This window comes from Phocoena phocoena, chromosome 8 (genome assembly GCF_963924675.1).
Source record: "Phocoena phocoena chromosome 8, mPhoPho1.1, whole genome shotgun sequence".
In the NCBI taxonomy this organism is placed as follows: domain Eukaryota; kingdom Metazoa; phylum Chordata; class Mammalia; order Artiodactyla; family Phocoenidae; genus Phocoena; species Phocoena phocoena.
The window spans coordinates 10,688,578-10,710,093 of NC_089226.1; the positions used below are offsets into that span (position 1 = coordinate 10,688,578).

General features: G+C 44.6%; 1 protein-coding gene across 2 annotated transcripts in view; it reads right to left on the reverse strand.

The window, feature by feature from the left end:
• Window positions 1-2,546: 2,546 nt before the first annotated feature.
• The window catches only part of UBASH3B (ubiquitin associated and SH3 domain containing B), a 137,365-nt gene continuing 118,395 nt past the window's right edge, over window positions 2,547-21,516 (reverse strand). The window contains exons 6-14 of one of the 2 annotated variants that reach the window (XM_065882129.1): window positions 20,898-21,106; window positions 16,711-16,843; window positions 15,157-15,277; window positions 14,413-14,535; window positions 13,258-13,350; window positions 11,872-12,016; window positions 5,897-6,003; window positions 4,345-4,454; window positions 2,547-3,147 (exon numbers count right to left, since the gene is read on the reverse strand). In XM_065882129.1, coding sequence (XP_065738201.1) covers window positions 3,010-3,147; window positions 4,345-4,454; window positions 5,897-6,003; window positions 11,872-12,016; window positions 13,258-13,350; window positions 14,413-14,535; window positions 15,157-15,277; window positions 16,711-16,843; window positions 20,898-21,106 — 1,179 coding nt within the window. In that variant the 3' untranslated portion in view covers window positions 2,547-3,009. The remainder of the gene's footprint in view (window positions 3,148-4,344; window positions 4,455-5,896; window positions 6,004-11,871; window positions 12,017-13,257; window positions 13,351-14,412; window positions 14,536-15,156; window positions 15,278-16,710; window positions 16,844-20,897; window positions 21,107-21,516) is intronic. The other variant, XM_065882130.1, reaches the window with a different exon arrangement.

The window sequence follows — 21,516 nt, forward strand, 5'->3', positions numbered from 1 at the left end:
AGCCTTTCAATACGGGGTGAAAAATACCCCCCTTCTTTCAGCCATCAGATGGCCATTTAATCAGCCATTCAGATTCTATGAATCTAAATGTAATGGAAAACACTGTATTCTGAACTCCTTGCTGGGGTGAGGCAATAAGCTCCCAGCTACCATTGCAGTGATGGAGTGGGAGCCTGGGAAAATGAAACCCCCAGCTTGTGCATTAAAATGTGCCAATTATTCTAGTCCACAAAGGAATAGACGTGGCATTTTAAAATCACTGAAACCAAAGTCTATCTGTGAATAATACTGAGCCATTAGCGGGTTGATGTGGTACACTTGTGCAGGCAGCAGACTGTTTTGGACTTTCAATCCCAGATTAAATCCTTTAGTTAATTTTATCTCAGTTTATTTCAGATAACTTTCAACATTAAAAAAAAAAAATTTCCTCTCTACAGGAAACCATTTGCTCCTTCCAATCTGGCATTTCCTTCCTTTCTCCCTTGCTTCCTTGCCCCCCTCCCTCCCTTCTGCCTTCCTGCTTTCTCCTAGCCCCCCAAAACATTTAACAAGCATCAGCCTCAGTTCAAAAGAAACCAGCCTGAACTTCGAGTCGTAATAGCAATGATGGATATGAAATCACGGAATACAGCTGTCTCTTCCTTTTATTACACATAGATTCAACACAATTTCCAAAGAATTTCTCAACTGGAGTCCAAGTTTCGTTTTTTAATTAGGTAAATGTGAAAAGAGAATTTCATGAGAATTCAGGCCATCTTGCTCAACAATCTGGATAAAGCAGAGGAATGAACTCTTTGACTCAAGGTTTTCCACCCTAAATTATCCAGAAGATTATTTCAGATCTTTGCCTCCCTTTGCTCACACAGATGATGGCCTAAGGCTTTGTCCATATTGGACTAAGGACACTGGACCGTAGCCCAGCTAAACCAATCTATCAGGTCATCAAAGGCTTAAGATCATGGAGAAGGAGAGAGGGATAACCTGTTCTGAACTTTGTTCTATACGAGTACAGACCCTGTCCAGGACACACTGCTACAATTTTCAAGGAAATCGAATATGAGATGTTCGAGCCTTATTCTGAGCATTGAAAGTCCATGAAAATTTGTGGAGAATCTAATAAACATTATAGAACTGATTACAGTGGATTCACCTAATTACAGATAAAAGAATGACTGGCAGCGACACTGCATTGGCCATGCTGGGACTTTTCTCTTAAAACCTTTAATATGAGTATTTCCCCCAGTTTAAGATGAAAACTTTTATATTAATCAATCGTGTCAGCACAGAGTCATTTCTAGACCCAGAAGCTGGATCGGTGTTTGTGCAATGCTGGAAGAAATCAAGATTTCTTAAAATATAAAATTCATGACGTATTTCTCTAAGTGACTTAAAAAAACTCAACAATAATCCTCTTGCAGATCAACATACATAGCCAGCATCCTTTCACTTCCTCTTCTTTTCAAGGACTATCAAATTCTAGTTTCAAATAGGAGCACAGATCTATTTTTATATCCCATATGTTTTCTCCTTTGGGTTTTGAAGCTTGTTTAATGCTACAATATATACTGATTTGTTTTACATGAATGTTCTCTTTAAATGGCTGAGATTTCATTTTGCACATACATTCTACAGAGTGAACTATACCATGCCAGACCATCGCCTGCTGCCGTCAACAGTCAGCTAGTCACACAATTAACTAGACATGGATAACTGTTTTCGCTTGACTGTCATTTGTTTTTCTTTTAAATAAACTCCCTCCTAATTCAGGAGGCAAGTGTGACGAGATACCACAGGATGTGGCTCTCCCAACTTTCCTTAAGTAGCCCTACCTACCTCTTTTAAATTACCATAGCAAAACAAACAAACAAAAACGACAGCACCAGCAGCAGTGCAGTCGTGACTGTCATCATTTAAGTTAGTTCCCTGACTTCATAATACATCTCTGGATGTAACTGATGCATTTGTGGGTGTTCTGTTGTGGTTGACATGTACTGTAAGCGTACAATGACCTGACCCTTGGTATGGTTTGTAACGACGTCCATATTGCACAAGAATGAGCTTCTTGCTGACTCAAAGGATGTATTTCACGTACATCTGAAAATGTCAACATCCTTAACCAGCTAACATGGTCTAGACTCTCGGGGCGAAGACGAGAGAATCACGGTGATTCAGAAGTCCTGTGGCTCGTTAAGCTGTGACGCGAGTAACTCCTTTGATATATCTGGCAAGTTCGTTGCTTCCCTGCTCCTACAGTCGAGTACTTCACACGTTTATCGTATCTTCCTCCTGAGTATCCAAAAGTGCTTTTGGAGAATAAAAATGCTGTCTCCCCATTTCACAGATAGATAGAAGCAAGGGGGTAGGACAGTAGCACAAAGCTGTAGTCAGCTTTTCTCTAGAGAAAATGTGATGTGGTGGTACCAGGGTGAAGGTTAGAGTCCTCCGGCAGATGGCCTGAGCCAGCAGCACTAGTGTGTGTGTGGGTCATACTGAGGGTAGAAACTGATGGGAAACCGCATGTTTTCTAATCACCTTAAAAGAATTCTGCAGCTTGGTTTTAACTGGAACATGGAGTTAAAAAGAAAAGAAAAGCCCATCACTGGACTGGCAGCTTGGTGTCCCTCCAGCTGGATTCTCCTGCATCCTTCCTCAGAGTGGGCTGGCAGCTCTCTTTGGGAGGACCCAGGCTCCTTAGCACAGGTGGAAGGGAGGAAACATCCTCTGCTGTAGCAGGTGCCCCTGTATAGGAAGACAATTCTTGAAAGCCTTGTTAGCGAGGCAAGAGTCCAGGGAGAATGAATTTTTTTCCCCTGAATCAAGTCTTTCTCTCCTTGACATGGTCTCATCCTAAGAACATTAAAGCCTGAAAGGAAATATGCTAAATTATTCTGAGCTGTCCACTTAGGATGTGGTGTAGACTTTCCTTCCCACTGTAACTAAGTACACAAAAAGACACTTCTCCCAAAGCCTTCCTCAAGTCAAGTCTTTTCTTCTTGTTCGCTCGTGCGGTTATTCTTGCAGCAGGGTCTCTCTCCAGTTGAAGCCCCCAGTTGGTCCATGGGTAAGAGGGAGGATTGGTGGGTCTGTCAGCTGCCAGATTCCAGTTTCTCCTAATTCTTCACAGGAACAAAACCCCAAGTAGGGGATCTGAGGTAAGATAGTAAAGAAAGGGAAAATAGAAAACAGGTTGAGTGCTTTAACTTTTACCTAGACGAGGGAAAACTCAAAGGAATGAATCAGGGCTTTGTAGGCAAGCATCCCCTCCAAAATATTGAAAATGAAATGGATAGAACTGATAAATTAGAAGGAAGAGTATTTACAACGCAAGAGGATTCTTCGGAAGGATTCATTAAATGGTGAGCGCTTCTAGTGCAATTATTTATACATGGTTTCTATATAGCACGGGAGGAAAAAAAAGGAACTCATGTATAAAGCTAAGGTGGTAGGAGTTCATTCCTAATTGCAAGTCAAGCTGAAAACGCAGCTCAAACATTTCTGAAATTATACTTGGACAATGGGAAAGATGAACCAAGTTTTAAGAATTTGTTTTATCCTGCTTTTTCTTTCATTTTTTGGCATGTGTATCTAACACATTCAGAGCTGAAGCTGTGTGCCCTTCCTAACTTCAGTAGGCATGGCATTTCAAAACGTATTTGTGTGTGTGTCCAGAGTTGCATTTGTGAACAAGACAAAAATCTCTGCCCTCAAGCAGCTTACAGACTAATGGGAAGGACAGACACGTAAGTTTTTAAAAAAGTGAGAAAAGAATTGCCGTCGAGTTTGAACCAGGTTCTCTGGGGATAGTTACGGGAAGCATATAACTCAGCCTGGAGGGAAGTGTATGTGGGAGGGTGGCTGAAGGGAAAACCTCTTCCACAGGCATGAGAAGGAAGAATCCAGATGTGTTGGTCAGCCTGGTGGGTTTTCTGTCTCGCTGCCTTGTTCCTGGGTTTGCCTTTCAGCCCCATCATTTTGAATCACTGGTTCCTTTGGCCTACCCGCCAGGACCTCTCTTCCAGCTGAGCTGTCAGATGCTGTGTTTTGGCCCACAAACCTCCTCCGTATCCGTTCCATGGTCCCACAGGGAAACCCAGACAATGTGCTCATGGTTCTTAGCTACTTCTTAAGTTTTAGCTCTTAGAAGCTAGAAGTAGCTCAAACACATCTTTTTCTCTTACCCAAGGCCTGGTAAAGCGCCTTAAACAGAGCCCCATTCAATACATCTTGGTTGAATAAACCAATAAATGTACCTTCCCAGCTCCAAAGAACTTCGCTATCAGCCAGCACTGAACCATTCTGAAGCTCCGAGGCCCCACAGGCCCCTGAAGTGCAAGCAGGAATTACCTTTCGGACCATTTGTACAAAGTCCTTGGAGTTCTGAGGTGACAGGCCCTGAAGTTGGCAGGTACACGCTTCAAGGGAAGATGCGTGGGCCACAATCAGGATGTTATTTCCTGGGGGCAAAAAAGCAAGGACTGAAAAGACTGTTTCTATAAAGACATATGTAAGCCTTGTAATAAGTACTGAAGCCAAGTGTTCCAGGGAGAGGCAAACATTTTCGAGAAGGAGACAATTCGGCCAAAAGCAAGATTTTGAAAATGCTTTGTACTGTTAAGGCAGCCTAATGTCATTAAAAACAAAAAACAAACAAACAAAAACAACAGAAAAACCCAACAACAAACCTACTTTCAATCTTAAAGTAATTAGATTCACAGGAGGTAACAAATACATATTTTACATATTAGATATACGTGTGTATATTTTATACTATATACACATATTATATAATATGTATATACATATACACATATACATACATATATATACAACACGTTATCTTGCAATATATACTATACACACACACACTAGGTAGGTCCCATGCACCCTTCACACAGCCTCTCTGATGGTAACGTCTTGCCTAAGGTATACTATCAAAACTAGGAAGTGAACACTGGTATCCTCCACATAGCCTATTCAGATTTCACCAGCTTTAGCCAAGTCTATCACATGTGGAGCTTTTGGGAACCATCACCTCAATCAAGGTACAAAACTGTTCTATGTCTACAGGGCTCTCTGCTATCACTTCTAATATATTATAGTTTTTGATGTTGCCATTGTAGAGCTGTGAGCACTTGAGACTTTCTGGTTGATAGAACATGCTGAGTTTCTTTGCAGTGGGGATGGGTGGTACCACAGGGGTGGTCATGAAGTGAGTGGCTTACAAGTGATAACTGAAAGGCGGGAACCATCCACAATACTGTTGACCAGGGCTACCCACTGTTAACTTTCTGGTGTGTATGTAAATCCAGCCTTTGCTCTATGAAGATAAATATTTTAACTTTTAGTGGGGGATGGGAATGTGCAGACGCTCTTGTAACCTGCCCTTTTTACTACAAATATTACAGTCCTACAACATCATTAAATATTTGAGTTCAATGATTATAAAATTCAGTGGCAGACTTGAGTCGTATAGCACACTGCTCTCGGTTGGTGGTAGTAGTGACGGTAGGTGTATTTGTGTCGGTGTGTTTGTGTGTAGGTGTCCATGCTCCTGGATCCAATTATAGGCAAAACAGTGTTATGGTAAAGAATTTCTGGAAACTGTAATAGGGAACCTCCTTCAGAGAGTGGAAGATAAATAGCTGAAATGCAGAATTCTGTAATTTCATAGAGTAACTAAGTCTGATGTATTTCCACGGAATATCTACCATTTGAGGTACTCAAGAGAATAGTACAAATTTAACATGAAAGTATCTATTAAGAGAGTCTGGAAATATTTTTCTTTCCTACTAATTAAGCAAGTTTGTCAAAGCACGTTGAACCATCTTGAATAGCCAATTAACCATGGTGGAAAAATGATCACAGATTTAACTATGGAGTCCAAAATAATACCTACCTTTACTTTTACATTCACTTATTATTTCCTTTGTTACTTGGAAACTTCTACTGATATAGGTGTCATAGGATTCTGAAACCACTAATTTGCCGACTGGAATGTGAGGTCTGCAATAGAAAAATGAACAAAGGCATCGAAAACATTTTGATCCCAAGACAAAGCAATTGACATTACTCTAAGTTTTAGTTCAAGACCTTTCTAAAGTTCCCATATTTCTGTTTATCCATTTCCCTAGAAAGGATGGAGGCACAGGGAAGGGTATTTCAACTATGTAGAAGTGGGGTCCTAATATGCAGAATGTACAGAAATAAAGGCCATGTGTGCATGGTGTCAAAGTGACCGGCTGAAAAGAAACATTCAGTTCAGGCTTCCCTTGCAGGATATCTCATAGCAGTTTGACTAATTTTACTGACAGTCAGTCCCAGGTCACATAAATAAGAGGAAGCCAAGCAGAGGTTAGATCTCTTCATCTATTTAAATCACCAGAGATTTCCCAAGCCTCTAGTAGGCTTGCACATGATAAGCAGTAAGGGTAAGTTTTACTTAATCTTTTCCCAGTTTTATTGGGATTTCACTGATGTATAACATGGTGTAAGTTTAAGGGTATATACAATGTATTGATACATTTATACATTGCAAAATGATGACCACCATAGTCTTAGCTAACACCTCCATTATGTCACATTTTCTTTTTGGTGGTGAGAACATTGAAGCTTTACTCTCTCAGCAACTTTCAAGAATATAACACAGTATTGTTAACTATAATCACGATGCTGTACATTAGATCCCCAGAATGTATTCAGCTTTTAACTGTAGGTTTGTAGCCCTTTGACTAGTCTCTCCCTATTTCCCCCTCCCCACGGTCCCATGGGTGTCCATGCTACTCTACTGTCTGTTTCTCTGAGCTTGGCTTTTTTAGATTCCACATATAAGTGATATTATGTGGAGATATCTCTCTGAGATCTTGTTTTCATTTCCTTGGGATATACCCCAGAAGTGGGATTGCTGGATCATACGGTAGTTCTATTTTTAATTTTTTGTGGACCCTCCATAGTGTTTCCGTAGTGGTTGTACCAGTTTACATTCCCACCAACAGTGCACAAGGATCCCTTTTCTCAATAGAACTACCACATGACCCAGCAATCCCACTACTGGGCCTATACCCTGAGAAAACCATAATTCAGAAGGAGACATGTGGGCTTCCCTGGTGGTGCAGTGGTTAAGAATCCACCTGCCAATGCAGGGGACACGGGTTCGAGCCCTGGTCCAGGAAGATCCCACATGCCACGGAGCAACTAAGCCCATGCGCCACAACTACTGAGCCTGCATGCTGCAACTACTGAGCCCGCATCTTGCAACTACTGAAGCCTGTATGCCTAGAGCCCGTGCTCTGCAACAAGCCACCGCAATGAGAAGCACGTGCACCGTAACCAAGAGTAGCCCCGTTCGCCGCAACTAGAAAAAGCCTGCGCGCAGCAACGAAGACCCAACACAGCCAAGAATAAGAAAATAAATTTTAAAAAAGATCCTGCTGTGACTTACGTCAAAGAGTGTTCTGCCTATGTTCTTCTCTAAGAGTTTTATAGTGTCCGGCCTTACATTTAGGTCTTTGATCCGTTTTGAGTTTATTTTTGTGCACAACTGACTTCTGTATGTTGATTTTATATCCTGCAACTTTGCTGAATTTGTTGATTAGTCTGACAGTTCTAGGATTTTCTGAGTCTTTAGGACTTCCTATATATAAGATCACGTCATCTGCAAACACAGAGAGTTTCACTTCTTCTCTTCCAATTTGGATGCCTTTTATTTATTTATCTTGCCTAATTGCTCTGGCTAGAACTTCCAGAACTATGTTGAATAGCAGTGGTGAGAGTGGCCATGCTTGTCTTGTTCCTGATCTTAGAGGAAAAGCTTTCAGCCTTTCACCATTGAGTATGATGTTAGCTGTGGGCTTGCCACAAATTGCCTTTATTATGTTTAGATATGTTCCTTCTATACCCAATCTGTTGAACAATTTTTATCATGAAGAGGATGGTGTATATTGTCAAATGCTTTTTCTGCATCTACTGAGATGATCATATAATTTTTATCATCTTTTTTTCTACTAATGTGGTGTATCACATTTATTGAGTTCTGTATGTTGCACCATCCTTGCAACCCAGGGATGAATCCCACTTGATCATGGTGTATCATCCTCTTGATGTGCTGTTGAATTTGGTTTGCTAATATCTGTTGAGAATATTGGCCTGTAGTTCCCTTTTCTTGTAGTATTCTTATCCGGCTTTGGTATCAGGGTAATGCTGGTCTCATAAAATGAAATGGGGAGTTGTAAGGATAGGTTTTTAAAGGAGATATTAGGTCCATTGGACTTGTGAGCTAACAACGCTTCACCAGCCTTTCCTTTTCTTTCTTAGTTTGAACACAGACCACATACCTGGCAGTTGGAGAAGTCCAGGGAACATAAAGATGAAGAAAACCCAGTTTCTATGTTTGAGGAGCTCTCTGTGTGTGGTTGGGGTGAGTAAGCTAATGATGTAAATGATAATTATGACACGATGTACAAACGCATATAAGACGATGGTCAGAGCAGGGCCCTCCGATCCTGGTGACCCTGAATGTCTTCAATCCCAGTCACTCCTGTCTCCCACCTTCCTTTGCTATTTAGTTTTCTGGTCTATGAGGTGTTTACCTTGTTTTCGAGTACAACTGTGTCATATTTTCTTATTTTGTCTTTCACTGTTGGTATTTAGTGCATGGAGGCGCTAGCGAGTTCTCAAAGTGAATTCTCACGGCATTTGCATCAGAATACATCGCTGCTGCTGCTAAGATCTACTGAGAGGTTCCCGTGTGTCAGGCTCTGCGCAAAGCGCCTTACTTGCGTTCTTTGAACATAGCCCACCTGGCAACCCTTTTGCAAATTCTGAGTTTATGGATGACAAAACTAGGGCTTAGAAAGGCTACGGCTGACTTGCCTTTGCTTATATCATTAGCAACTCTTAGAGCCCGGATTTGAACCTGTGTCTGAGATTAATACCTATCAAGTTATCCTTCACCCTGGATGGCTTCTGATAGTGCCCTCCTCAAAGCTGCCCTCCTGTGCACTTGGGTTTACTGTCTGGAGAGGAAGGATGCTCTTCCATCTGAAGGTAACTTGCCTTCATCTAAATAACATTCTCTCTGCAAGCATACTATTTCTCCTAGAAAACAACCTTCTGAATCTTACAACACCCTGGGTGACAGGGAGAAACATGAATTCCCCAACTCGTTAGGGATGTGCCTCCTTGTTCTGGAGCAAACCCTTTCTTCCCATCCCTACTTCTCATCCAGTTCCATTACCATTTACATCACCTGGTTTCCCAGGACCCCTCCCCCAACACACACACATACACACTGTGACAAAAGGCCTCTTTGGTTCAGGGAGTCACGGCAGGGGTGAAACCACGCTGTAATGTACAAGATTTGCGGAAGTGGAGAGTTGGTAGATGCCAGAATCCAGTTCCTCCTCATCAGTTCTTGCCTTGAAGTGGAACCTATGAATGGCTTCCATGTTTGAACGAGCCCTGAAGGGGATGGGACAGTCAAAGCTTTCTCACTCTTGTCGGCAGCATCCCGCTTCTGACAGGACCCCTGTACTATTCTGGGACTCAGGTGGGCCTCCAACCACCAACTAGACCTGGCACCCAGAGCTCTGGGTACACAGGTAGTACCCTTGGGATAGTATTCTCCCGTGTATACGCTCCTCTCCCCAGCCTACTTTGGTCCAGACTATAGAGCAGGCTTCTGCCCTGAGTCCCACACCAAAGTTTGATTTGTTGTCTCTCTAATACTCCAGATCCATGGCTCCCCATCCCCTTTTCCCTGCCTGCCCCAGTCAGGGTCCTGTTCCGAAGTCTCACGCAGCTGGTGTGTATTTTGTTTTTTCTGTCTGTCTTGCTCCTTCCCGCCTAGCTCCCCTGGGGCTGCTTTCTACACCCAGCCCCCAGGATGGGTCTTGCTGCCGGTGGCTGACGCTTGGATATTGGTCACCAGCCTAAATCCACCTTCCAGCCGCTCCTCCCTCCTGTTCAAGGCGACAGGGAGGGATCTGTGAGCAGTGCTTGCTTGGCTTATAATACCCTGCCTGTCGGTTCTTGCCCCTCCGCACATCACCACGTTTCTTCAATCAAACATTTGGGCACCACTACCTGCTTCAGAAGCCCTGCTCACTTGACAGAATGAATTTCAGAGTGAGTCTGACTCTAGGGGCTGTGCCTCTCACATGCTTGACGGGTGAATTTCACGACTGATTTATAGAATTAGAGGCTTAATCTCACCACCACCCCAAGCCCCAACACAAAGCGGTTGAACACAACTTTGATTTTTTGTAGAGGAAAAGGAAATCTGGAATATGAACCGTGTCCTGACCCCCAGGTTCCTGGCGTCCATCCTTCTGTTCGTACTACTGGTGGGGTATGTATCTGTGTGCGCATTGAAGGGCTCAGGTAGAACGATTCTGGGGACCTTTGTAAATAGCTTGGGAAGAATTGCAGGATGCACTTAAAGGGGGATCCGAAGGCTAGCTGGCCTGGGTGGGGCTGGGTGGTAGGTGAGGAAAGTCATTTTACCAACGTTGGCAGTAACTTGTTCTCTCTCCAGGGCAGAGAGATGATGGCTGTTGGCATGGGGACAATCATTTATTGCTGCTTCCCAAGCAACAGAAAAACAGTGGCCATCGAGTAGATAGATAGGACAAAATGTGAATTATTTCAGTAGAGGATCTGACTGATTTAATCTTATTTTTGAGGAATGCTCATCCCTTTAAGGCAAGAAGTAGCACACGTTAATTAATTAATGGGGTTATCTGAGGTCTTATTTGCAGAGCCAAAACTTAGTATGGAAGGAAAGATATTCTCTCCTACCTTAGCCAGAAACTCACATTGGTTCATTTGAGGTTTGGGTAGGTATTTGAAATGAAAGGTCAAGGGATAGCACAAGGAAGAAAGTTTTGCTTATACTGGTCACTCGTTCCAAACTCTGTTTTAAGACATGCATTAGTTCCCCACCGTGATGGTTGTGAATATCTGTCCTTCAAAGACATTTTACGAATGTCTGGGTGGATTTTTTTTTTTTTTTTTTTTAACGCTCAACCTAAAACTTTATCGCACACTGACAAGATAACCAGATGTATTTTAAACACTTAACAGGAACAACTAACAAAAATATTTAAACCAAATACAGGGGTTAGAGAGGAAAATATCATTGCTTACTAAAAATATTTAAAATAAATATTGCTGTAAAGAACACAAAAAGCATTCTTTTTATCACGTCAGTAAGAAGCCCGAGTGGATTTTTGATGGTTAATGTAAGTATGTTACAATCTACAAACACTTCTTTCTAATAACAGTCTAATGGAAAAAGCAAAGGACTACTGTAAAGCAGATTACACAGTGTTTGGCACACAGAAAATGATCAATCGAGGTTAGTTATTATTATTGTCAGATATGTCCACTACGTGTATAACTTTTGGCAGCCCACAGAACTCTCTCACAGATGAAAGTGGCTTTGCCTCCATCCTGGGGTTATAGCAATAATGAATGAAGATAATTAAAAATGCTTTGAAAAATCGAAAGCGACAATCCAAGGCAAGACACCGTCACTTCCCTTATTTCCCAACAGGCTTCTGAACTGCTTTATCATTAGCTGGTGTGTGCTCCTGGCATGCGAAGTGGTTTTATTATTCACTGAAATCAATGTAGTAAAGTCAGAAAGCCCTAGTGCATGTGACGGGAGACATACTCCACACCGATGCCCAATACAAGGGAATGCTGGCTTTCTCCAGTTTTTTTTTTTTTTTTTTTAAATCATAGCGTGACTTCCAGCAATATGGACAACTGGCTGTGGGCTACATCTGGTCCTTCATCTCCTTAATTAGCCTGGCCTGGTGGAGAAGAGTACTTCCACATTGGCCTCAGGAAACAGCGCTTTCAGAGGGTTACCTGTAGGTTGTATCAACACTCAGGTTGGCTGCAGCTAACTCTGATGGAGGTATCCACGCAGGTAGTGTGTTCCCAGCAACCCATTTTGTCCACTCAAATAAACCAGGCTCTACGCGGATCTTCAAGTGATTTTCTTGTTGTAAACCTTAGAGGGAAAATAAAATGAAGATGAAGGGAGTATTACTATGTTCTCAGTGGAAAAGTAAATTAGAGGCCAAATTGTTACAAAAATGCTCATAAACCTTCTATCCTCTTTCCTAGCAGATGCTATATGTAGCTTAAGGAAGTAAAATATGCAGGTTTGGACAAGAGTTTTTAATTTTTGTGTTATAAGCACGTGAGTTTATTCTGGCCCCATCACCAGGATGTATGCTGGCTTTAAATGCTATCTGATTAAAGAAAAAGTCATTATCCATATAATTTATTACAGTTCTGTGGCTACTATAATTCCTCTTTCTAAAGTAAGTTCCAAAATGTTCTTACCAAGAAACTTCAGAAATTCTTAGCGTCCACTATTTTACAAGAGCTTACGTTATATTTGCGTATCATAGAGATTGTTCATTTTCTCTACTAGAAAATCCAGTGTTGAATATTTACCAATGCCAGTGCACAAGTCCTGTGTTTTGTGATTGTGTAATTGTCCTCAGAGTGGGAACTGTCCCTGTTTAACTCTTTGTATTGCATTTAGCCCAGTTTTTCCTTGCAAATGTGATAGATAATGCGTTTGAATAATAGACGCATTCTGGCTTACTTAAGGTTAATGAACAGAAGTCTCAAACGCAGTGTAATTTCCTTGTTGACTCAGCTTTTTCTGGCTTGTTTGTTTGGCATAAGTAAACAGTCAACCCTGTTCCTTCTAGTTTTCCTTCCAGTGAAATGAGAATGGAGATTCCTGTAACACAAGCTTCCACGGATTTTAGGGTAAAAGCTGAATATCTTTATAACAATGGTACGTTTGAACTCATTCCAAGTAACTAAAGAAACAAGGGTGATTAAGATTTACAGACACCTAGGAGCACCGTTCCCTGCTGTAAAGAGGCAAACAGAGCAGAGTGGGAGGAAACAAAGAAAAAAACAAGACAAAAAAGGATCACGCTCTGTAGGCTCTAAATTACTGCCAGAGAACAATATTTTACAAGCCTCTAATTCATCGAAGAGAGCTTTACATTTTCAAGAAAAACATGATGTGTATATTCTCTTGATCTCACTTCTGCTGCCAGAGTATGATTTGGGGACTTTTGCAAAGTCATCTTCCAAAAGAAAGAATCATTGCTAAACATTTCAAATTCAAAGCTTTCAACTGGCTAATGTCCCCTGAGTAGGATAATTTGTGTCAGGTTGCCTGGAGACGGAGGGATGGGCTAGCTGACCTTTATCCAGTCTCACCTTTCAAGATGTTGTACGCAGTCTGGACACAGCGCAGGGACGGGGAGCAGTAGACATGGTCAATGATGGTGTTACTCTCTAATAAGGCTTCACCTGCGAAGGAAACCAGAGAAGAATCCATCCGATGATTTACGAAGCCTCAACTTGACTCTCAGTGTTGGAGAGGGTGCCAGACAGACCCTGCAAACCTCTCTTTCCAGGTGGGCGCTCACATAGCGCCAGCAGTTTCAATCTCATTTTCAACAACTCTCCTGACCAGTGTTTCTGTGAAAGACCAAGGGATACACCCTTCTTGTCTATTTTCTTTCTGTCTCTCTGGTCCTAACAAGCAGTAAAATGCCCGTTTTTCTCTCATGGATAAAGTCTAAATGCCTTAACGGGGCGGTCAAAGTCTTCCATGAACTTGTCTGTCTCCATCCCGCCAGCCTTGTCTCCCGCCCTGGTCACAGCTGATGCTCTAGAAACAAGACGGCTTGTTTTTTCTGCACTGTGGACGCTGCTTCTCATGTCTATGACTTGATGTTGATCCTCCCACTGAGATGCTGTCCCACCTTCCTACTAACTTCTACCCTATTCTCCTCTTATGTCTTCTTTTGTGCTCCCATGATACTTTGTACCTAGTTCTATTCTTGAGTAACGAGAATACTCTATATTATTTATCCACTTACAAGCTTCGCCGAGGGTGGGGACTTACGCTTAGGTCCCCAGTACCTAGCATGGTGCCTTGCACAAGGTAAGTGATCAACTGACGTGTGTTAAATGATTGAACAGCACAGGCTGCTGCTGGCTCTGTGTGGCAGGTATGGACCTAGACCTGCAAAGAACTGAGCATCTTGGAGACTGGTTGGCCTCTATATTTTCAGCCACTCCTGGGTTGCCTTCTCATCCTTGCGCTAGAAGCTGACCTGTCGGCCGCACCAAGCCTGACCTTGCCCCATCACTGGACCATCTGCCCCTTGATAGCGATCACACCTTGTTCACTTTGGCAAACCAACCCAGTGCCCTGGACCTAATGGTTACATAATAAATCCCTTTTGAATTGACGAAATATAGTACTTGTAGGAAAACCCTAGGCAGCATTCTGGCATACCCACTGGAGCCAGTCTTTGGAAGAAGTAGCCAGGAAAGGCTGTGTGATCACTCCAGGACACTTACCCACGAGTCTTGCCTGCATACATCCGAAAACAGTGATTGGAGCATCTTTCTCGTAATCTCGGAAACCGCCACTCCGCTGAGGTAAGCTATGAGGCATGTTCAGGTTAGTGCGTACGTAGCGACCTGGAAAGAGAAGTCAGGCCAAGGCGACATGAGCTTCCTATCTCCTTAGGGCTTCCACTGCTGGTCCTGCCAGCCCCTCCACTTCCATTCCTTTTTGGCCACAGAGACTGAACTGAGCTCTCTAGAAAATATTGAAGCTGACCTCCTCCTTTAGTACTGTGTCCTGGGATCCACGCTTCCATTCCGCTGACGAAAGTGACAAGAGATAGTTTTTAAGGGAAAGTAACAACCAGACACTCTAAAGCAGGTAGGATTCTCTGAGGTGCAAGCCTCCCTATCTTAAACATGCCACCCAAATGAAAATGGAACCAAAATGAGCCAGGGTGACTTACTAGAGGGAGGTCTGGTCATGGAATCAAGACACCTGTCTCTGCCTCTAACTTTGCCATGTGGCTGTGGGGCAAGACATCTGCCTTTTTTGGTCCATGGTGTCCCAGTTTATAGAATGGGGGTAAGAACACTTCTCTCTCCCCTAACACTCCAGACAATCCGGAAGGACTTACAACGTAACAGATGACAGGCATTTCATAAATGACTCCATCTAGATAAAAGTAGCTTGACTCTGCCCCCTAGAGGCCGTGATAGGTATGCCAATGCTGAACAGGCCCACCAATTACTGACCTTTGGCGTCGAAGCACTGGGATAGCCAGTACTTCCCAAAAACAACATCCATCCTCTCACCGTGCCGACACACAAAGAGGCATCTCTTCTGAGGGCCAGGCTGGCCGCTGATCCTCAGAGGCTGCAGAGAAAGAAAGGCTGTAAGTGGGGACACACACATAGACACGTCTCAGAGCTAGCTGGGTGTCAGGTGAGCTGTGCTCTAGAACAAGTTTCACTGATGTTCGAGTGGGATAAGCCCCTTAACTGCCTCGGATTTAGGTTGGCCTGTCTATAAGATGGGGGTGGTAAGCCTCATGTACTGACCTCGCAAGTTATTTCGAGGCTCAGATGAGATGCACTGCAGGTGCTTTGCAAAATAAGAAGGGCTATGAAAATGGCTTTATTGTTACTGCTGCTGCTGTTGGTAGGATTCGTATCTGGCCAATACTGAGACACGAAGACCACCTGAGTTACAGCTCACAGGCAAAACTAGCCAGGATGGAGAGACGGCCATGTAGCGGGACAGCTTCTTCCCCTAACGAGACGCTCCACCAACTTCTTCAGGGAGCGAGGACTTTTATTACCACAAATACATCTGCCGCATCTCCACCGTGTGGTGGTCCGAAGGCTACTCCGGCCAGGAGGTCCCGCTCTGCCCATTCTAATCGCAGGTTAGGCTCTGTGGTCTCGCTGCACGCAAGACGGTGTTCCCAGAAGTGGTTCGGGGAGGGTAGTTGCTACCTCTGGGTGATGAAATCGGCAAGTCTAGTCAAAGGCTTGTCCAAACGGCTCTGGTTTGTGTAACTACTGCGTGGATCCTTACAGATGTTTCTACGTTCCTTCTTTCTGATGGAGTCAGCTGTTCCCAGCTTCCTCAGGGCTGCCAGCTCCTACTGGCTTCACATTTGCCAATACAGTACATACACTTTACAAACTCCTCCATTCTGTACCCTTTCTGGCATATATCGGACATACACTGAGCGTTCACTATGTGCCAGGAACTGTGCTAAGAACCGTATCCTTATCTCCTTTAATCTTCACAATGACCTGTAACATAGATTAGATACAGCTGACCCTTGAACAACTTGGGTTTGAACCATGCAGGTCCAACTCATACACAGATTTTTCCCCAAAAGTAAACACTACAAGAAAATCTGCCGTGTGTTGGACCTGAGGATGCAGACCCGTGGATATGTAGGAAGCAAACCGGGTAGACGGAAGGCCAGTTGTAAGTTGCAAGTGGATGTTCCACTGTACGGAGCATGGAGGGTCGGCATTCCTAACCCCCGCGTTGTTCAAGGCTCAACCGCGTTACTACTTTACAGATAACATACCGTCCTCTCTGCAGAGCAGCCTTCCTTACCAGCCTAGACCCAGAGGCTGGCAGTCATTGTCAGCACCACCCATCTGACTCTTCCAAAGCCTTAAATTTTTATATATCTTTTAGGCTCTTGTGCCCTGAGAGATAGGTAACCCTTTGGGGGCAGCAAGGGCAAGGTCTCATCCTTAGTAAAAAGGTGCTCATGAATCCTTGAGCAGAGATGAGGAGGCGGCCCTGACAGTCAACCTTACCTGGGTGGGCTGGCAGATGACGGTCAGGGGCGTCGCATCCCCCAGGCCCTGGTCCTCATACTGCCGCCTCTCCAGGATGCCATCCCCAAATGAGAGCGCATTGGAAGGTGACGTATTTAAGATCGAGTAAGAACTGCAGAGGGAAGACAAGGAAGACGTTAACTGCTTTGGCCAGAAGTCATCAGCACTTCACCCCCGGGCTCAACGGGACTGTGGGAATGAGTAGGAAACACTCCCTGGGGCGGTGCAATGGCTGGGAAAGCCGAGCAGGGGGCATCCCATGCCTGCAGAGGAACATCTTTTTAAAAAATTGCTTATTGAAGTATAATTAACTAACAATATCGTATTAGTTTCAAGTGTACGACAGAGCGATTTGATCTTTTTATGAGGAACATCCTGTTTTACACTGAAGTCTTGCAGTTAATAAATTAGTGGTAGATGGATTTCTGGACTTGGAACAGATGCGCTCGTCCCTGTGGGCGGGGATGGGGCCTGTGATTCTGTGCTTATTAGGATGCCACAGGCGTGGCTGGCACCCAAAGCATGCTGCAGAATAATGAGCTATCAATTTCGTACCATTGTCTCCAGCTCTTTTTCTGGCTCCAAGAAATAAACAATTCCTGTCGCCTTTAATCTTTTCCATGGTGATTTCCATCCGAACTGACAAATAAGAGGGAGGATTTTGACCGTCTCTACCACTTGGCCTGTGGCTCCTAATGGTCAAGGAAACCTCTGCCCATTACCCCCGACTCTACCTCCTTCAGTGTCCAAACCCCTCCCCCATCTCAATCATACCTCCAACAAGATGATTAAATACAGCATTTTTCCAGAGGAGACCATTCTCACCAGATGTGTAGAGCTTTGAGCCAAGAGCTCTCATTTCTGGATGTAACACTGTAACTACAGAAGCCCCAAAAGAGGTCTTGCTGAAAGACAGGCAGCAAATCACGCTGTGTTTAAATTATTTTGATTAGTAAGGCCTCCAAAAAGCTTTATCTAATAAACACTGCAATTCAAATATGGTTGTTAGGTAAATCCAACAGACATCACTGGGCAGCGTCAAGGGAGAGCATTTAAATTTTAGATTTCTTGCTTCTTTACAAATAGGGTAAAGTTCCATATGTATAAAAGAGCACTGAATCTAAAATAGCCATTAGCTTTATGGTTATGTTTTTAGTTTTTAATATTTTGGGGTTATTTCTAAGGAAATCTTGTGCCATTCACACAGTCTGCCAGGCTGGTTGTTTTCCTTTATTTTAAACTGAGACCCTCCCAAACATCACACAGTTAAAGAAAATTCAGTTTCACTGTGATTCATCAAAGCTTCAGCGCCTGAGATGTCTGGATATATGGAATCATCCTGACATCTTACTTGTACATGTTCCCTAATTTCTTTACTTTATTACAGCTGTGAAGACACTGCTAGAATCCCTTCTCTCTCTCCTTCAGCTCAGCCGGCAGCGAGACTGCCAGCCTCCTTCTCTTCTCAACTGTCACTGTCATCAAAGCCCCCGACTCACTGAGGCAGTTTGGGGCTGTCAGTTCCAGTAAGACAATAGTCACGTTGAGTGCAGAGTAGGGAGAGAGCTGCCCCTGACGCCCGGAACATCTTCTCAAGCATCGGAGAGACACTGGCACCTCCCTAGGACACATCAGGGCTGTGTGTCGGCCGAGAAGGACCGGCCAGCCTACCCCAATTTAGAAGACATGGTGGGTCTTTCACCAACTGATACATATCTGGAGGTACTCAGAACCCGGCAGGGTGCTCTAATAAGGGTGGTAGGAAAATATTTCCTTAGGAGGGACTCGGAAAACTGAGGACAGGGGAGGAAGAGTTGTGAAGGGCTGCTGACCCCAAGTCCCTACTTGTTGGTTGCTTGAATCCCCTCTGCAACTTCCCATCAAGTCGGCCGCGTCATGCTTGAGGACCCCGTGGCTCTCCCTCCCCCAGGCTACCTGTCGTTAGGGGCGAAACAAGGCTGTCTTACAGCAGCTGGGCTCTGCCTCGCTGAGTCATTTCCACTTCTGGGGTTAATTAGGAAAGTGCAGTTCTTCTATAGGATCGCTTTTGTGGAAGAGACATTTGATTTGACAAGCATGTAAGAGAGGACTAGAAAAGACAAGTTAGAAAAATAAAATAACCATAAAGCTAATGGCGCTTGTAGATTCAGTGCTGTTTTATACACGGCCCTGATCCACATAAAGCTAAGTTCTTTACAGCAGTGTTCACACACGCCTCTACGGGAAAGGCAATTATTATCTCCATTTCATAGATTAGCAAACTGAGGCTCAGAGACGTCATGTTAGTTGGCCAAGGTCACACAGCTGGTGAGTGGGAGAGTCAGGATTTGAATCTAAGACTACTGGAGTAAAAACTCAAATTCTTAATTACAGTGTCCTAACAAACACCTAGTATACTAGTATTTCCCCCACTCTCAGCCGGGTTGGCTGTGGCAGCTGACACTGAAATTTCAGACATGGTTCCCAGGGAAGTAACATCACTAGTAATCTCTCAAAATAAAGGGAGATGACACACAGACCTCCCTGGGATCCATGGACTGAGGTCACTGAGGATCCCCCCCCCCCCCCACCATTTCAGCTGAGCTCTAACTTGGGCAAGAGTGGGTTTAGATGCAGAGATCTGAACCGGGTCAGCAGAACTTCTCCCACATACTCTTCCCACAGGGAGCCCTACTTTTAAGAATGTGATCTGGGAGCTGTATATCATCAAATAATCTTTTGATTCTCCGTTTCTTCACATATATTATGGTTTTGGTTTTTGTTTTTGTTTTTTACAGGGATAAAGCGGTGACTTTGGAAACCCAACTTAGAAACATTTCTGAAAAAGCAAAGGTCTGGGGGGACTTTCCTGGTGGTCCAGTGGCTAAGACACCGTGCTCCCAATGCAGGGGGGCCCGGGTTCAATCCCCAGTCAGGGAGCTAGATCCCACGTGTCATAACTAAGACCTGGCACAGCCAAATAAATACATAAATACTAAAAAAAAAAAAAAAAAAGTAAAGGTCTCGGGAGCACGAGGCAGCTTTGACCTTCCAATTTGTGCCCCCAAATGCTGGATGTTCCTTGGGTGGGGATGGGGAAGGAGGAGGAAGGGTTGCTGGGGAGGCGGTTATTAAGGAAGAAGATACTCCTTCCCAGCCCTGGGTTTGTGGTTTATCGGCTTGCCGCTAACCAGGGTAGGGGACCGTCTTTTCTTTTCCTCCAGGCAAAACACTCACTGAAATTGCCTGTCTCTGTTATTACTGTCATAAAAGAGAAGCAGTGTTACACACCATGCAGCTGGTGCTCAGAGCTTCCGGCTCTCAGCCACGTTGGCACATGGCAAGAACAAGAGGGAGGAAAAACAAACCAGCACGCACACCCTGGCCAGATGCCCAAGTGCACCAGGGAAGGGCTGGCTTTGAACTCCTCCGATTAATAAGAAACATAAAAGAGGAACAAAAGGCACCTCTCTCTCGGGACAAAGCTGGTCCTGCAGCACAGGTCACTCTCAACGTGGGACCAGGTTGGTTTGGGGGCAAAGCAGGAGTGAGGGATGGGTGGAACGCTATCACTCTCCAGAAAACCTGGGTGGGGGAGGGACCGCTTGCCTTTCTAAGGCTCTGGCGGTTGCCCATTGCCACAGTAATGGTCTCTGTCATCTAGGCATTCACATGCCAAGTCTCAGGACTTGCTCGGGGTCACCTCACGGTGAGGGGCGGTTCGGTTTCCTGACCCTTGCAAATCCTTTCACTACTGGTCTGGCTGGCATAGTGGGAATCTGTCCTGCTTCTCTGGGGAGTCAGACCCCTCTGTGCAACAACCCAAGAAAGAGTGGACAGAAGCCCCAAAGCCATAAAGACTCAGTGCTGGGATGACCCACACTGAGGCCAGAAGAGATGGTCCCCCAAGCAGCCTCTGTTTAGTCTCCAGTCAGGAACTCAGACAGATGTTACATCCAATGGGGGCAGGCAGAGCAAAGCAGGGCAAGCCATCTCCCATTTTTCTCATGCCCCAGATCAGCCCTTCCCTGAAAGTCTGGAACCAATAGGGCTTTCTTCCCCCTCGGACTTCATTTACTGGCACTGCTGCCCTGCCCGTCCAGGATCGAGTCCGTTTCCCTGCCACCTCCTCAAACTCCGCAATGTTCTTTGAAAAGCAGCAGACAGAGAACTTAGCATCTGCTCACCCATGAAATATCCAGGTGCTGCACTCGTCAGCCTTGGTGATGTAGTTCTCAGGCAGGAGTCCGGAGCAGCCTGTGGTTAGGGACGTGCCGTAGATCCAGCCCTCACTGGTGCTGGTCTGCTCCATGGGCGACATGAAGATGAAGTCCCCAGGGACCAGCTCCAGCTCATCGTCGTTCTGCGGGGTGTAGGGGTAGATCACCTGTAACGTCTGAAAAAGGAGGAGAGGGATGCATGAGGCCCACATCTGACCCATTCTTCTGAGCGCCTCCAGGGCCGGTCTGTGTGCTCTGCTCTAACAGGGCACACGTCCAGAAGCTGACATTGACAGGTGCCCCTGGGGTCTGCAGGCTCTGAGGAGATCTGGATTCAGATCAGAAGGCGTTTCTTCTCTTTTCAGGGTACTGTGAGTATGTGCTGGTGCTCCCGGCTGTCTCCAGACTTTCCTTCAGGCATGTCTTTGCTTCAAAAGATACGGTTTTTAGAAATTCATCTGAAAACCTGTAGGCTCTCCAGTAAACTTCTATACAAACAGGGTTGGACCTAGTTTTCTCTGCTCCGTCTGCCGGGGTAGGTGCCATAATAGACCCTGGAAATGCAACTCATGGGAAAGGGAGTCTC